Source organism: Ascidiella aspersa, chromosome 4, assembly GCF_963924565.1.
Source record: "Ascidiella aspersa chromosome 4, kaAscAspe10.2, whole genome shotgun sequence".
Lineage (NCBI taxonomy): Eukaryota > Metazoa > Chordata > Ascidiacea > Phlebobranchia > Ascidiidae > Ascidiella > Ascidiella aspersa.
The window spans coordinates 503122-520337 of record NC_139450.1 but is presented as its reverse complement, the minus strand read 5'-3'; the positions used below and the strand labels follow the sequence as shown (position 1 = coordinate 520337).

At 36.1% G+C, this 17216-nt stretch overlaps 2 protein-coding genes across 2 annotated transcripts; one reads left to right on the top strand and one right to left on the bottom strand.

Moving 5' to 3' along the window:
* Nucleotides 1-338: 338 nt before the first annotated feature.
* LOC146146515 (elastase-1-like) lies at nucleotides 339-9986 on the top strand. The gene is made up of 6 exons (XM_083387226.1): nucleotides 339-437; nucleotides 3848-3998; nucleotides 4509-4624; nucleotides 4913-5071; nucleotides 8682-8830; nucleotides 9133-9986. Exons 1-6 carry the CDS (start codon nucleotides 362-364, stop codon nucleotides 9442-9444), a joined length of 963 nt encoding a protein of 320 aa, XP_083243352.1. The 5' UTR covers nucleotides 339-361; the 3' UTR covers nucleotides 9445-9986.
* A 756-nt stretch (nucleotides 9987-10742) lies between these two features.
* LOC146146514 (tyrosine-protein kinase JAK2-like) lies at nucleotides 10743-16281 on the bottom strand. The gene is made up of 2 exons (XM_083387210.1): nucleotides 13210-16281; nucleotides 10743-12693 (listed from the first exon to the last, which is right to left on the bottom strand). The coding sequence occupies exons 1-2, from the start codon at nucleotides 16247-16249 to the stop codon at nucleotides 12332-12334; spliced, it is 3402 nt and encodes a 1133-aa protein (XP_083243336.1). The 5' UTR covers nucleotides 16250-16281; the 3' UTR covers nucleotides 10743-12331.
* Nucleotides 16282-17216: the final 935 nt, after the last annotated feature.

The window sequence follows — 17216 nt, the reverse complement described above, 5'->3', positions numbered from 1 at the left end:
TTGGTGGCAAGAAGCCCATACAGAAGTAGCATTTTGAACGTTTCGAATAAATCTAAGCTAATGGCTGTAGTTAGACGTAGAATGAATATCAAGCCTATACAGAAGTAGAAAGCATTTTGTCCACGTTTCTAAATGAACACCGTGAAAAAGTAGCGCTGTTAGTGGGTTTGTTTAAAAAGAGTCCAACCAGCTTTAAAATACGCCCTTTATAGCTTAAATACTATGGAGTTTATTTCAGTTTGTTAATGTATCAACGTGCATTACAATACATTTTTCCAGCACTTGCCACTACCCGGTTTGACATCGGGATATTAATATTCACTAACGTTGTTTTTTCTTTCCAGGTGCGTTAAAAGTAGCCATGTTAAGAATGTTTGTTGTCTGCGTTTTGTTGGCTGCCTTCTTTTCTCTGTCAACCTCCTCACCAATTAATCTAAGTAAGTCGTACTTTTGTTTTTACATGTCAACTTTTAAAGGTTACAGTTTGATGTTCTGAATACGGTTAGTTACGGCGGTAATAAAAACTGATATTAGTGAAAGGGCTAAAAAAAGTTTTAATGTTTTATTTTTACTTTCACTATGTACTAAACGAAACTTGAACACAAATTATTTGTTTTATTAATGTAAAACTAAAAACAGATATATTTTTTATAATTGCATTACACCTTTATGAGTGAGGTTGGGATATGTTTCAGCCGAATACAGTGATGATAATACAAGTAGGTATCGAAACGTCGTTGATTAGATGTTGTCGATTTGACCTATTTGACTTGCAATTCATTATCAAGCTACATTACAGATCCGTGCATAGTGTACCTAAGTGTTTTTTTGATTGCTTAAAATGTAGATTTTTCCATTATAAAACGCGCGTTTGTTTTAATGTGGAAAAAAGGTTCAAAAATTCTTCTGATTAAACTTTCTGACGTATTCTGAACCGGTTTGTTTTTCGTAAAGTTTTATTCTGAGTACTGCTGCTACAATTAAGATACACGAAGATACAACTTTTACTATTTGCATGCTGTGTGGTTTGTTTCGTGCTATTTGTTTTTTTAACTTGCAAAAATAACGATAATAATTAAACAAACAATACTTTACTTTTTACAAAATCTGTTTTTAAAGTTTTAAATAACTTTATTCTGCCAAAGTAAATTCTCTTTAACTTTCGTCTGCTTTGATGGAAAAATGTCGAGAAACATGTTTTCCAAACTTTAGGATTTTCCACTTAAAGCTGATTTAGTAACATTCTGCCGTTTGATGATCAGGTTTACTTAACATGAACAACGTGACCTAATTCAAGGCACGATGCTGTCGCGAAACATTTAATCTCGTCAGTTGTACGATGAGCTAAAGACAGAATCAAGCCGAAAGCGTTGAGGATTAAATAACGCTTTTATACTTAGCTTGTTACTCGTACGCCGGCAAAAAGTTCCAGAAACCTTAACCGCATCAAAACTCGTTACAGTGCCAAGTTACATGAGCATTTATATATATCCGATCAAAGCGACTTAAACCTGTCAATAACCAACCGTATATTTGACAAGGCTTCAATTACGCACTTTGTGCAGTGGAAGCGTGAAGTTAGATTGGCAAGCAATGAAAGGTGGCAATTAACGGGATATTTTCGACTTGCACCAGAACAAGTTTTACAATTGCTGCAAAATTAAGATTAAATTGCGATAATCGATATTCCGTGGTTCTGTGTAATTTGTTCTACGAGAAAGAAAGATTTTAGGCCACAAGAAGATTAGAAATGTTTTACAAACAAGGAAATGTTTAAACTAATTGATATGTTTAAGAAAAACATAATATTCTAAAACTACGAAGTTTAGAAAGATTCGAGCAAAAAGTAGACATCTCCGAAAGCTAAAGGTTTTTCCGCGGTTGTAAGAACGTCTAGAGTCTATAGACATTTTTTCCAAATTAAATTAATTTCCAAAAACTTAAACAGAGGTAATTGACAACAATAAGAAAGTCCAGAAAGTAGCAACACGTATCTACTATGATGGTAAAATGTCAAATGTTAAAAAATATGACCATTTTTTCACAGATCTTCTAAAATTGTAATCAAAATGAGACTAGAAACATAAAAAATACCTCGAAAAGCTGCGATAAACGCTAAAACATGCAAAGCAAGATACTTCAAAACATACAAAATTTTACCCAGCAAGAAACAAAAATAATCCTTAAAAAAACAATTTTATAATGCCTTAAGATATTTCTAACATGAAAATAAAAGTCAAAGCAAAATGTAAATCTCTATTATGTTAAAAAAAGACGAATCGATGCGCACTTGTATCATCATCAGTTGATGTAATGATGAGTTAAACATTAACAGTTGATGATACAAATGTGTATCGAAACATTTTTATCAATGTGATGTGGCTTTGAGATTCATTATCAAGCTACATTACAGATCCGCTCAAACTGCACCTAAATTTATTTATAAGAGTTAAAGCAAAAGAAGTATTTTAAAGTCTGCAAACTCAAGTAAACTTTGGATAAAATGCTAAAAACAAAATTTTACAGAAAATAAAAGTGTATCTTAAAGCTACAAGAAAACTAAGAGCACAAACACACTTCCCAGGTTTATGGAGATCAAATTGAATTTTATACTGATTATGGTTGTCAAAATCACCAGGACCACAGCTGTCTAGAGCCGACTTAATATTTTGATGTTTAAGATTACAGTTCACTAAATAACCCTAAGCGCGATCGGATCAGCTTGGTGTTGTCACTTAAGCTGAAGTTTGGTGGTTTATATTGGAAAGTTGTAACCTGCAAATGCTTTGGACCTCACAAGATCAACAAAGCAACAAATCAATCGACGCACATCAAATCAGAGCCATAACCGCCCAACTACGCTGCTGAAGAGTTCAGTGCAGCCATTTTATATTCCCATCTGAAACACTTACAGCTTACTTGCCAACCACTCTACACACAATGCACTGTTAGCTATAAATAACACTACAAACGTAACATACATACTAGGCAATATTAAAGACATTGGCGTAATGATCAAAAATACAAACAATAAAACTCAAAGTTTAAAAACCCGAGTGAAACACAGAATCCTGGTTTTACTCGTTTTTGTAAGTTTCATTGTTAATATACGTTTCAGCGGAACAGTGATCGACAAGCAGAAACCTGCTGCCAATGATTTGGATTCCATAAAAATATAATCAGTAATACAGTATTTCCGATACTTGGTCTGAAGGCCCAAGAAAATATCCAGCCTTCGAATCGAACAAAAAAAAAACAACTATTTTCTCATAACCATGCGAGCTTTTTTTCTTAATTTTCAATTTAGATGAATGTACAATTACCAGAACACAATATTCGCCTAAAAATGCATTTAAATAAAATTACAATTTTATATAATTTGAGAGTTACCCTAAAATCTGCTGTTATAATGCAAGACAAGAGGATACTATATCTTTCGTGGTAATTACCTAAATTAAAAAACCCAGTTGTAGGTACTTTAACTTTTTTACAAAAATGCAAAAAACATAGCATTTGATTTACAGTTCTGCTAACAAATTTCACTGGCAATTAAAAGACTAAAGTTCAATTTAAATATTTTTTCAACATATTTTAAGACATCTTTGGGGGCATAACGCAAAAAAAAACATAACGTTTGTCCATTACAATTTTTTGGGGGCCTTTTTTACTTTCCCTTCGTGATTAAACGATTAATTTAACTTTAAATTTATTTTTTCAGCATATTTCAAAAAATCTTTAAAGGCAAAAACACAAAAACAACAACATGTTGGTTGTTCCTTACAGTTCTGCCAACAAATTTAACTGTGAATTGAAAGATTAATTCATTTTAAATTTTGTTTGTTTCAAGAAATCTACGGAGGCAAGGCCACGGTACCAAACCGCTATCCATGGCAGGCGCTGATCGTGACCCAAAAAATCGACAACCCAAGACAGTACTTTCTGTGTGGGGGAGTGCTGGTGCACCCGAAGTGGGTTCTTACCGCCACTCAATGCATTAAGTAAGTTACTCAAGCTATCGTATAAATGAAGTGCTTCCCAACCAGTGGGTCGCAAAGTATTTCTTAATGTTACAGTTTTCTATTAACTCGGGAGATTATTACGTAACATTAATGTAACAATGTAACAAATACGTAACAAATGTAGGACTTTACGATTTTGTCTGATTTTAGCATTTGTTATTCAACAAATTCCACTTTGGATATTGACAGCTTTCTTTTACTTTAGAAGGCATCATACATTATTTTATGTGTATTTCACATCTTCTTTTGCCTTACAGGACAATTTTAGTTCATGTGGCCCTGTCAAAAATAATTGCGTACCCTTAGTCGTGAGTGTAACATTCCAATTATTACTTAACTTGCACATTTGGTATGGAAATAGGTTATTTTGCAAAATTAAAAAAAAATTCGCGGCACAAATCAGGACAAGAAATTAATTCTTTCGAGGCACAAAGTTTGAGAAGCACTGCTCTAGAGTAATGAATTTAAGATTTCTGTTATTACTTTCAGGAACTACCGCAAAGTGACCGTGTTGTTCGGTGTTTGGAACACAACAAATATTAAAGAGAAGAATCGAAGAAGTCACGGCGCTTCGTCGGTTGTAGAGAACCCGTGCGCAGATTCATGTGAGAAATAAAGCTCTAACACAAACCTTAATCTGAACCAAATAACCAGTTTTAAAAGATACCGTTTTTAACTAGACATATTATGTGTCCTCACATGTCAATGCCATTCTTACTTTTTTTACTTTTTTCTAAAAACAATCATTTAATCAGTTCACATAAGTAATTTACCAATATTTTCCTAACAATTAAAAACTACGTCCACATATAGTAATGTCATTTATCACCAATAACCTCAAAAAACTCCTAAACAACTTTTAAAGTCCATATTTAGTCATGTTTTCTCTCCAGCGGTCTTCTCTGGCGCCAACCTCGCAATGATCAAGCTAAAAGGACGGGAACCGAGGCGTAACGTGGTTTGCTTGCCCCAGCATCCTGACAGGGACTGGAGGGAGATGGAGATGGGAGTTCAACTTAACGACTGCATTGCGACTGGGTATGGAGCCGTTGGTGAGTAAAATCATACTTTTCAAGCGATAAACAAAGTTAGAATAATATAATCGTCGGAATAAGACCATAAAAAAGATCTAGTTTTGGGACACAGTGTTTGGAGGATTTAGTTAGATGTTGAGTAGCGATATGAAAGCTAATTTAGAAGTAGGTTGCATTCTGAACGTCGAATATCTGTTTTTATTTTTCAACATCAGATGTTGAAAGTGAATAACGAGACATTCAAAACATTTCAAATGTTTCTACTTCCATATGGGCTTGAATATTCGTACGATATTGAAAAGTACTCGCCGATTTTTCAAAAAAGGACGAAGTTATGCTTTTCAACTTAATCAGGATTTCATACCTATAGTCCTATAGCACAGGGAAACTGTTTTTCATCGTGGATTCCTAAAAGTATTTTTTGAATTCGCGTGGACAAGGGTCGGCATGACATTATTTTTAAATGGCAAATATAATCAATAAAAGGTGAATCGTAACAAAATTGGCACAAAGCCTGAAACATTTAGTGGCTCGCTAAATTCTGTCCATTTCGCCGCACAGGGACAACACAACAGGAAATTACATGATGGTTTTATAAACGATGAAAAACGAATATTATGAGAAATATTTTTCTAAAACAAGGGCAGCCTATATTCGGTTTAATTTAAACAGTGCAAAGTGCAGAACCAATACAGTACCAACATCTTTTCATTTAAATTTTCAAAGTTTGACTCAAAGTTTTTCGGGTTTTGCTGCAATGAACTGTAAACTATAAAACGCACGCTGGAAACAAACCTAAGGCTGTTCGAACTTTGCGTGCCAAAAAATGGGTTATTTAAGTTTAAATGAGCGGTTTTACTGTGACGTCATACTAGTATTGAGGAAGGTTAGTGATGTAACAGTTGAGTAGCGCGAATCGAATGTTGAAGGCGAGCTAAGACGCTATTTCAAGCCGATGACGAAAATTTGCGTCCTCATGACACGCTTTGTTACGTAAACAATGCAAAGCGCGCACTAATTGTCTGTTGACGCGCGACCTTTGTTTGGAATTATCGACGCAAGTGTCAATAGGATTTGTTGTGAGGAACCTGGCTTGAGAAAAATGGTTTGCACAAAGCCGATTAAAAACGAGATTCTTTGGATTCCTCCATGACTTTGCGCTGTGAAAAGGTTCCCAGTTGCTCTAACTGGCGACCACAAGCTGAATAAACGAGGAAATTACTTGGATTTCGAAAACCACAAAGAGACACTTGGTACTTCCCTGGCTGAAACAGACTTGCGATATTCATCAAAGCACTTTATTTGGCCGGTGTGGATATTTTTAACGACATTCTCCTGAATATTTAAAGCTTTTTGAGGTTTGTAGGAATGCGAAGTAGGCTGACGCGATCAGATAACTTGTTGTCTCCCGTTTTGCGGCAAAACATTACGGAAAATTAGCGAAAAAAAGTCAATAAAAAAACAATCACAAGTCGAAAGATGTAAAATCCAATTTTATGAGGCACCTTTTCACCTGACCAACGATTTATAAATAATAATTTACTGGGTTACGTTTTCTAAAAAAGCACGATAGAAACTTGTTTTTCGTGCTCAGTTTAATACAGCGGTTCTCAACCAATGGGCCATGGCCCATTGGTAGGACATAAGAACATTTGAGGACCAATTTAAAATTTAAAAAAGCTAGATTTAGTTTTATTTGTGTCACTATATTTAATTTTACACGAATAATGGCTTGGGGAAGAATTAAAAAGGAATGTAAATTTATTGTTTAGCCGCAAGTATCTCACTAATGCACGGTTGAATAAATAATCTGTTTTGAAATACGTTCTGCTGTTGTGTTGTGTTCTAAACCTATTTTACAGTTTTTTTCTTTAATAAAAATGTATTGGGCCACAGTATTTTTTTGCAACCTAAATGGGCCACGAAAGAAAAAAGGTTGAGAACCACTGGTTTAATATTTTATAACAAATGATGTACAGCCAGAATATTTTGTTTATACCCATTCGCATTCAGGCAGATTATTTTATATGAGGAAAAATCGCCTTTTGCTAGCATCTGTTTAATGACTTAGAAAACAATTCAAACACGCGTGATTTTAAACAAGGTAGCACTTAGAGTTGGGGAATAAAACGGCTTTGATACATTTAAGTCGCCCCTGTTTGTAAAATTTGCTGATCCTGTTTGGTTGAAAAACACAGAAATGGCGAACCACGCCCGACCTAAAACCTCATCGAATCAACAGAATTTCAGCGACCTTATGTAGTGGATTATCCGCGCTTAAAAGTTCATGTAAAGTGTCCTCGCTTATTGCATTACTCCTCTGTTTGATTTACTGCGGCTTGTGGCAACGTGAGGGTCCAAACTTCATTAAAACTGAGCGGCTTAAATCCCACCTTGAAGGTTTGGCGTCCGGATCAAAACTGATTGCATATTTAACACTTTGTGAGCGGGAAAAACAACCTCCGCTGAATCAAGTGCGCAAATTCAAACAAAGCTTTGATAAGGCCGAACAAAATGGTGTACAAAAATAATTTGGCGTTTCACTTGGTCGTATAAACCAAAAATATTACTATCTACATTAGTTTCGCAAGACATTTGGTTTTTCAAAAGTGTATATTTTAATGCTGCTGACAGGCTGAAAAATGGATAATCTCAATTAAATTTAAAAAAACAACCGACTTAAGGCTGAGAATTTTATTAAATTTAGTCTTGCGAAAAATACTCAACGATTTGTTAATATTCAACAAAGTTATGAACAAATAGCTCGGCAAACAACCGTATCTCTGCAATAACAAACTCTTATTTTCGCAAGTGACGTCAAAGAAACGTCACTTCTGTATTTGGGACGTGACGTCATTATCGACATATGACGTCGGCATTGCTTGCGTGTCCTTTATGACGTCATGAATAGGGGTGTCCGATAATTCAAATCGAAGCCGATGACAAGTGTTAGTATCGGTTTTAGTCGTATAATAAATAATTTTGTATTTTGCCAATTTTCTAACGTTAAGCTTTCTAATAAGAAAAGTAAATTTCTAGGAAAACGTTATTTAAAAATTAAAGATCTTACTCAAAATTTAAGCCAAATACTTAAGAAATTGTTCAAAAAGTACCCTAAAAAATATACGCTTTTTAATTGAATAAATTTTGCTTTTTTGGGCATATATATTCATCACATGGTTTTAATTAGGCGGCCATGTGTTTTGTCCGAAATATCAAGTATCGGTACACCGATAATCACAATTATGATAACTTGACGCGTTACAAGCACAAGCTTTAAACTTGATCTCAGTAAAACCTACAGCAATTACGTTTAAAAACATTAAAATACTGAATATCCTCCATTTGTCGCGAATCTAAATGCCTGCGAGTCAGCATCTGGCATGTATGCGTAAAAATTACATTGCAATAACTTAAAAGACGATTCGCAAACATTTAATCGCTATTATAAATTGTGTAACATGAGCATAAACTCTCTTAAACCTTTGTTTTTCTTAGTTAACGACAAGTTTTTTTTCTCTTTATGTTGACAAAAGTAAATTAATTTCTTTCGTGTGTTTTGTATTTTAAACAAAAACTTGCCACATTGAGAAACAAATGGCGATTTGGCGGCGTATTTTCTGTTCAGACTCGAACAGACTCAAGCCAGCCACGTTGCTACAGGAAGCAGTATTCACAGGAATTTCAAAAACCGCTTGTGCCGGCCACTTCAGGGACCGGGTTGCTAGCGACAAGATATGCGGGCACGGACCCAACAAAGAGACAGACACCTGCTATGTAAGTTTGTAAAAAACAATTAGTATTGTATGAGTTTTTGCATCAAATGCTGCGAGTTAAAAAAAACCAAATTTTACGGTATTTTGCAGACTAAAAATGTGTGAAGATTAATGAAATAAAACTAATGTCTAGATAAGCAAAACAGTAAAAACTGATCAAATAAAATAAATTTTCATATTTCCAGATAAACCAGTTAAGATTTCTGTGAAGGTAAATTTTAATAAAGTAAATTTCGGAGTAAAATGCATTAAAAAACGTTCTGTGAAATTGAGAGAATACAACGAAAACAATTATTGTTCCAGGGAGATATGGGAGGACCTCTCCTCTGTTCCCAAAAATACAGAAGACCAGGCCCTACCTGCAGCTCCGGGTTCTACTTGACCGGGATCACAAGTTCAGGAGGAGCGACTTGTGGAACTCCCAAGCAACCAGCAGTCTTCACGGCTGTCTTCCCTTACACCACCTGGATACGGGGCGTCATGGGAGACAAGAAAGTGGAAGGAGTCACGTCGATCTTGTGCCAAGTTTCTGGAGGTGGAGGTTTGAAGAGCAAGAACATCACTGATCCTTTCTCTCCTCCTTACGTTGAAGTTGAAGAAGATGGCGACGAGTAGAAGTTCATCCAAAAAGCTTCTGTTATACTTTGTTAACGTTTTTGCAGGCCTGAGATTTTTCACAATGTTGTTTTTTGTAGATATGCGTAAGGTTCAAAATGTTGTTTTGGAAATGCTTCGTGCGAATTTCTACCAGAAATCAACCCGTACTTAACACAGATCTTAATTACAACAACCATTTCTTAAATATTTTCCTTGAACGCCGGTTTTAGTCGATATTGTATTTAAAATGCATTAAGTCGGTAAAAGCTTATAATCAAAGAAAAATAGTTTGTGAAAAGTTCTGAAATTGAAAGCCTAAAGTTCTTTCGTTACGATTAACAATGACAATTTATTTTCACTCGATACACGAAGGTACATTGTGTATAAAGTACAAATAGAAAAACTAAATTACCGAGTTACTTAAAAAGTTCACTTTTCCTGTGTTTTTGAAACGCTTTTTCATTTTCGTTATTTGTACAAAAATACGTTTTGCACTAAACGCTTTTAACGAGGTAATTCAAGTGACTCGTAACGCTATCTACCGGAATAGTTTACAATAATTATCAAATGCCAGAGGCTGCGCTAGAGCAGCGGTTTTCAAACTATTCTAAAAAATTTGTGAAATTGTCTTGATATTTCGTGGCCCTATGAAAATCAAAGAATGCTAGAAGAAAAATGCAAAAACCTCACCGAAGAACGAAAAAGCAAAAACTATCAAATACGACAAGCGTTTAATAGGATGGGTGCACTTGTTTTGCTGCAATTAACTCATCAAATGTACACGAGAAAGATTTAGAATCGAATCACTTTTGTTGCTGTATATTGCAAACCCTCTGAAACTGCTTTAAAGCTTTAAAGAATAATTCTCATTGTGGACCCTCTGAAATTGCTGTATGGACCCCAGTTTGGGAACCGCTGGGCTAGAGTAAGGGTCCTTAAACTGGATTCCGTGAGTCTTTTTGCGGTAAGGTGGACTAGTTTAGGGGTCCATGGAAGCCGAATCAAAATGTTTGTGTGGTTTTATACAATGAAAGAAGTTTTTAAAGCCATAGGACGTTAATTAAAAAAAATACTTTGGCGTTTTCTCCTTGAATGTGTTCTTAGACTCATTTTAATTTTCACGTTTGTTTAGGTTTCTAGGTTAGCTTGTTTAATGCCTTAATTTACAACGTCGTCTTACCCACCATGGTCCAAGCGAACCAAAAAGTTTTTTGGGAGCCTGCGTAAAGAAAGGTTTAACAGCCCCTGGGCTGGAGCAGGAATCAACAAACTTTTTTCCTTTTTAATTATATTGGACTAAGAAAAAATGCAAAAAATCATATGAACAAACTTATGTATTTCCACAAACAATGTCCACAATAAAAATATTGGCAAAAATGCAAATCTCAATCAACAAAGTAAAGCAAATACAATAGTGCATTAAATACGAAATGGTTTAATCTCAAAGAAGAAATGAAGATAGAAGATAACAGTGGAAAGATTTACTTAAACATTAAACCTTATACAAGGGGTGAGTGGTTAGTGTTAAATCAATGCAGAAGTAAGCTTTATGCTGTGAAATATGTTGGGAGATAAAAAGCTGGACGAACCCATTTTTTGTTATAGTAGCATAACAAAATTATGATTTTGTTATAGTAGCATAACAAAATTATAACTTAAAGAATGGAAAACAGAAAAGCAACTCCTAGATAATTTATTTGCATTGCTTTCTTATTGCTTTCGGCAAACCATAAGCAGACCAAAACCTTCTATAAAGCATTTGATTACATAAAGATACACACTTATTTAGCATAAAGCTACCACCATTCGTTTAATTTTAAACCAGTGGTTCTCTACCTTTAATGGCTAAGGACCCCCTTTAATAAGCTCTTAACAATTTGTGGCCCACCAATTAATGTTTCAGAAAAATAAACTACAAAGCATCTCAAAGGAAGATCTTTCAAGTCATAATGAAAACTAGAAATTTGAGCTTTAACTGGATATAATTTAAATTTCATATGCTGGCAGCCCTCAAAAATACTCCATGCCGCGGTTAAAAATGATGGTTTGAACACTATGCAATGGCAACTGAATACAGGAATACACAGAAAAATAAATGACAATACTCAAGTTTTAAAGTCATATCACACATCAAGTAATCTTAAAACACTATTCAAAAGCATGATACCCTTAACAGTGATTTTAGTGTACCTGAAGGCATTTCAAATTTCATTTTGATTTTATCTTATTAAATAGCACTACATTCTAAAGCTATATCAAAAATTTTTTGTAAACTAATTTCCTAATTTAGCAAATTTATGCTTTAAAATGTAATCAGTCTTTCAACAAATATGTTAAATTCACATCATATCACTATTATTATAAACAAACCAGGGCCTGAATGTATACAATATTTTTTACCCCAGTGTGACAACATTGCACCAACATACTACACAAAAAAATATAATTGCAATAGGATTTGACTATTGCCAAGCGTATGGGCCAATATACTTAAAAAACAAATAAACAATAATAACACACTGCAGCCTCTAACAATTGGCAACAATTGAACTCTTTAGTTTTTATATTATGGCAGTTACATTGAGTTGTCATGTGTGATTAGATTGTCTCCTAATTAAGTTCCACACAAGAAAAACAATAAGAGTACGACAATAGCCTATAATATTTTAGTTCGTACCAAATGTAATTGCTATAATGCTTTTAATAAAAACATATAATGAACTTTGAACAAGTAGGAATGTATTTATCAAAAAAGCGACTTTTAGAAACTTAAAACACATAAATATATAAAATGTGTTTTTGTTTAGCAATAAACAAACCTATTAAAACGGACTTTCCAGCCAATGAGCAGGCACATTTTGTAATCGTAAAAAATATTAACTACCTTTGAAAACTTGGTTACAACTTATGGATTTACACTGCCGCAATCAGCACTTAAACCATCAAAGCATCGCCTTAAATCCTGGAAGGTTATTCTGTGTCGGTGATCAAATTGCCAGCAGCGTTCCATCAAAGCATAAACATCGCTGGGGCAGTGCGTGGGTTGTTTCAGACGTTCACCGTCATGAAGTAACCTCACAAACCTGGGTAGGTCGTCGATCGTGATGTTGGGAAGAGCCTCGTACTTGGGATTTGCTCCGTAGGAAAACATCTCCCAGATGGTGACTCCATACGACCAAACATCCGACTCGAAGTAGAATGAGCCACTCCTACCTGCTCGTAAGCTCTCAGGAGCGTACCATTGGGCTGGAAACTTTTCAGGGTTTCCTAAAAAACAACATTATATATTTCTTTTTTTTTAAAAACACAGAAGGTATACAACAATAGTTGACTAAAAGAAAGACGATTATTAGAACTTTGATTAATAAAAAAATGCAAAGTTATAAATGGTGAAATTATCTTATTTGTTATTATGAAAATCATTTTTATTATTTTCCATACTTTATATTATAAAACTATTTAATTGTGTAGTTATTTCTTTATAATTACCTAACAATATAGCTCTAATAACTCAACTACCTGCGAATGACTTAGTTACATTTTATTTGTACTATATATTTGTTTTGCTACTACAATGGTTTTTTCAACAAGGTGTACACGAAGCTGTAAATAATATTTAGAATTACTAAAGATTCTATCTTTGCTCTATTTACACAAAAATAATTTTCTGCATGTGAAACCAATAAAAAAAATGGTGCAGAAACAATTGTTTTTCTTAAACAAGTCTAAACGGTTCGGGACAACATCCTTAAATTTAACAAAATTTTACATTCAATGTCTCACCTGCGTAGTAACTACGCTCCTCTTGCAAAACCCGTGAGAGGCCAAAGTCAGATATTTTAATGAAAGGAGGTGAATTTGCGCTTCTCTGGTGAAGCAGGATGTTGCGAAGGGCAAGGTCTCGATGTATTAGTCGGTGCTCCTGCAAAACCATCATCCCTTGAGCAATCTGGCTCGACATTACAAGGAGCGAGGGGATCAGCTGTACGATTGGAACCTCTTCAAGCTTCTTGTTCTGCAAATACTTGGCAAGTCCGGGGTACGGTAAGTATTCCATGACGATCCCGGTTCTACACGACGTCATCCCTTTTAATTTCACAACATACTTGTCGTTAATGCGACTCATGGCCTTAATCTCCTTTTTAATATCGTCCAGATTTTGAGAGTGATCTTGCCGCAGCCTTTTAACAGCCACAGGTTCACTGCGACCATTTTTATCAGGGTCGTATTGATAAAGGACAACTTGGCCAAAGTGTCCTTCCCCAAGCTGCCATCTTCTTGTGAGATGCTCCCATTTGTAAATCTTAAGTTGTGGGCTGCTTGTTTCTTGTACTTCAACGCTTTGGTTGATTCTCCTCGCTGGCCTCGTTGGTGGAAGTACGTAGTCACTCGACAAAACTGTTTGAAGCTCACGTAAAACATGTCTAAATGCCGGACGTTTTAGCGGAAAGGTACTCCAGCATTGTCTTATCAAGGTGCATACTTCACCAACTCCGAGCGCATTTAGCATTTCTGGTATCGGAACAACCGAGCCGTTTCTATAAGCGATTTTAAGTTCGTCAGATAAACTGTAAGCGTTCCAGGATCCGTAGATAGCACCGTCGCAAATTTCACAAACTGTCGTAGCAAAACTCCACTTATCACCGTTAACAGTGGGTTTTGTAGCACAGGGAGACACTGAAGGAATGATGGAACAAAACTCGTATGCAAGCCACGGAGCTCCCAACACAGGTTCGGTGATTATTCGTTGCCTCTCGGTCTTTCTACAAGTACGAACACCAGGATCACTCAGCTTAATCATTGGTTTCGGTTGATCGTGCCACAAAAGCACATTTTTGCCGTTTATATTTCCATGAGGACAATCCATTTCCTCTAAGTAGGTACAAGCATGAGTTAATTGCCACAAAACATGCAAAAACCACTCAGTTGTTGGCTGCTCCTCCCTCGAGCTTAAAAATGATGTGATAGAACCCAAAGGAACGTATTCTAGGACCAACATGTTCTGCATTGTGCCCAAAATAGATACAATGTGGTCTGTTTTCAAGCAGTTAAAGCTCATTATTGATTCTTGAAAAGATTGATCAATATGCTGCTTCTGTCCTAAATCATGTCGTTGCTCCAGTTCGTGAACTTTCTTTGCAACAATCTGGTATTCCGGCTTGTCTTTTTTTGCATACAGAAATGCCTTTGTGAATCGGCCGCCACCCAAGTTCTGAACCAACTGATATTCCTGCTGCTTTAAAAGCACAATTCTTGAGCTGGATCCGAGAGCATTCCCCTGTATTTGATAATCGGCATCTGAGCATCTCCTGATTAAGAGGTTGCATTTCTGGTTAATCTTTGGGCTCACAAGATGGTTAATGTTGAAAGGTATGGGCCTTCCTTGGTGCAATCCACCTACACATCCCTCCAACAAAGAACGAAGGCTTTGGTGGACGTGAGAAGCTTCGTCTCCGTACATCCCAAGCAGTCCACCGATTTTATCGATCTTGTAGTTCTTGGTTATAATTTCCGGATGAACACTTTGTATTGTGTTGATGAAGTATTCGTCGTATGAATCCAGACTACATCGCAACAAGCAATCACCTATATTCGGGTGCGGAATAGACTTTAAAATATGCTCAGCGAATAAACAAGAGACTGGACCATGGCACAACAGAGATAGCTGCTCAACTAGAGTGGGTGATGCTATTTCCTTGCACAAATAATGGTGGGCATCAGCGAGTAGGCGGTAGTATCCATCAATGCAAGACGTTAGGTTTTCTGCCTCGTGGATTGAAGGTAGAAAAAGACTTAAGCACTTCCCGTCCAATTGGCTTATACTGACAATGTACATGGTCGATTCTGATTTTGCATCATTACGAACTTGCAGACTGAGGTCTGTGATTTGTTGGAAATCGCACCAAACTTCCCCGGCTGGATCCTCACGTGTGTGCTTTATAATTCCCAACTCAGAATCAACTGTGATCTTTCTGCAATCATCAGGAAAGTCATCATTATAAAGAAGTGGGTAACTTTCCTGGTTCTTATATCCGACAACCAGTTCAAGGTTCTGCAAATACTTTGAATGGAAAAATGAGACCACATAACCAGAACACCTGGTTCTAAAATGCCTCAGGTACCTTCCAAACATGATGGTTGTTCTCATTCGATTGAAAAAATGCATTTCACATATTTCGCTTTGGCTTAAAGGAGGCAGCAACTTTTTATAGTTGACTGAGTTGCGAATTTCATTGACATCAACATCCAACTCGCAAGCCAACCTTAACATGTCCAACACTGCAACGCCAAGTGTTGAACTTAAAGGATCGGTTATAGATTTGTCAACTGGGAGTTTATCGAGAAGAAAATCCTCCCGTCGCTGCAGAAACAAATATTGAAGCACAGTGCCATTAATCACATCCTTGAAGCCATTCTCAGTCAATGAGTATCTTCTGGCTTGTTGAACCACGCCATGGAGTTGACATTCAAGCTGGATTGTGTAACGGATTCTAAGCTCTAAATGTGGTGGAGGAGAGTTGTTATTGGAAGCGGAGTTTGACTCTTGGTTGTCCGGTGAAAACTGGTACGAGCCAACCCTTGCGCTTAGCCTCACCCAGTGGTTGTTCCGGCAATCTTTTAGTGCAAACAAAGGCAGGTATAGAGGAAGGATGTTACACGCTTTGACAGTGGCAAGTAGCACGCTGTCGAATGTGTCAGAAGAGGGAAGGTTCAACTCGACTGTCGACGAGTTCTTTAAAAAGTGTGAGATTCTTCCACTCTGGCTGCAAGCTGAAGGCGAATTACGATGGAATATCTTCACAACTAGTTTTACAGTTTCCATAGATATATTTCTTTTAAAAATAAGCACTAAACTGTATCACTAAATTAAAGTTTGTTTTTAACAAATATAACATTAAACAAAGAAAAACACTGATACTTCATAATTAAACATTAACATATACAGACCTGTAAACAGTAAAAAATATTTTTCTTTCTAAGCCCAACTTTATCTCCAGTTTGCAAATTTACTTATAAATCACTTAAGATTAACACGTTCATAGTTTTACACTTTTAAAAATATCGCAATGTGAATCAACTTAACCTAAGCCCCCAGTTGAATAAGTGCTGTGTTTGCAAAGCTACCCACAAACAATAAGAGCTTCTGCTTTGCAAAGCACCTCCCACTTAATGGCGTCTCACTCAAGCGCAGTTCCTACTGAATAAAGCGTCTTTCCTGCGTATTTCGGTTTGTCGCAAAAACAATGCAGTGTGCGTGTGCGGTCGTGCGGAACGAATCGATCAAGCAACCTTTGAGTTGTTTTACTGATTTTCAAACTTCAAATATCGTCGCTAAACCAACCCTATTTAAACGCTGCTGACTATTACTGTTGTTTCCGTATGATATCTCTCTTTATTCGTGTTTAAGGTCGTCTTGTATGGCTTTAAGTATGGCTCGTCTTGTATGGATTTAAGGTCGTTTTTGGAGCAAGGCTGTTGCGGCAAAGCATGCGAAAACCTTCATCTACATCTTTTGTAGTGCCTTATCGTTGGCTAATAAACACATACAAGTGAGGGTACGATTAAACAAAGTCTCACAAAACTTTCTTGGTCAACCAAAAACACCTTGCGCGTTACAGCTTTAGGTTTTAATAATAACCTATTCAATACAATTTAGTTTTGGACAGCACATAATATTACAACACGTTCGTAACTGCATACATTCGAACACAGCAACCAATTAAGTCAATGCTCGAAACAAAAGTGTGGTGGCAAAGTTAGTTTATCACGCGACTCACACAATACGCGTC

What these genes read in the sequence shown, in the direction of transcription:
- LOC146146515 (XM_083387226.1), top strand. Translation starts at nt 362, where the DNA reads ATGTTAAGAATGTTTGTTGTCTGCGTTTTGTTGGCTGCCTTCTTTTCT. An exon ending in CTCCTCACCAATTAATCTAA is followed by an intron (nt 438 to 3,847) that starts GTAAGTCGTACT and finishes GTTTGTTTCAAG; the next exon opens with AAATCTACGGAGGCAAGGCC. An exon ending in AAGAGACAGACACCTGCTAT is followed by an intron (nt 8,831 to 9,132) that starts GTAAGTTTGTAA and finishes TTATTGTTCCAG; the next exon opens with GGAGATATGGGAGGACCTCT.
- LOC146146514 (XM_083387210.1), bottom strand. Translation starts at nt 16,249, where the DNA reads ATGGAAACTGTAAAACTAGTTGTGAAGATATTCCATCGTAATTCGCCT. An exon ending in GGAGCGTAGTTACTACGCAG is followed by an intron (nt 12,694 to 13,209) that starts GTGAGACATTGA and finishes GTTGTTTTTTAG; the next exon opens with GAAACCCTGAAAAGTTTCCA.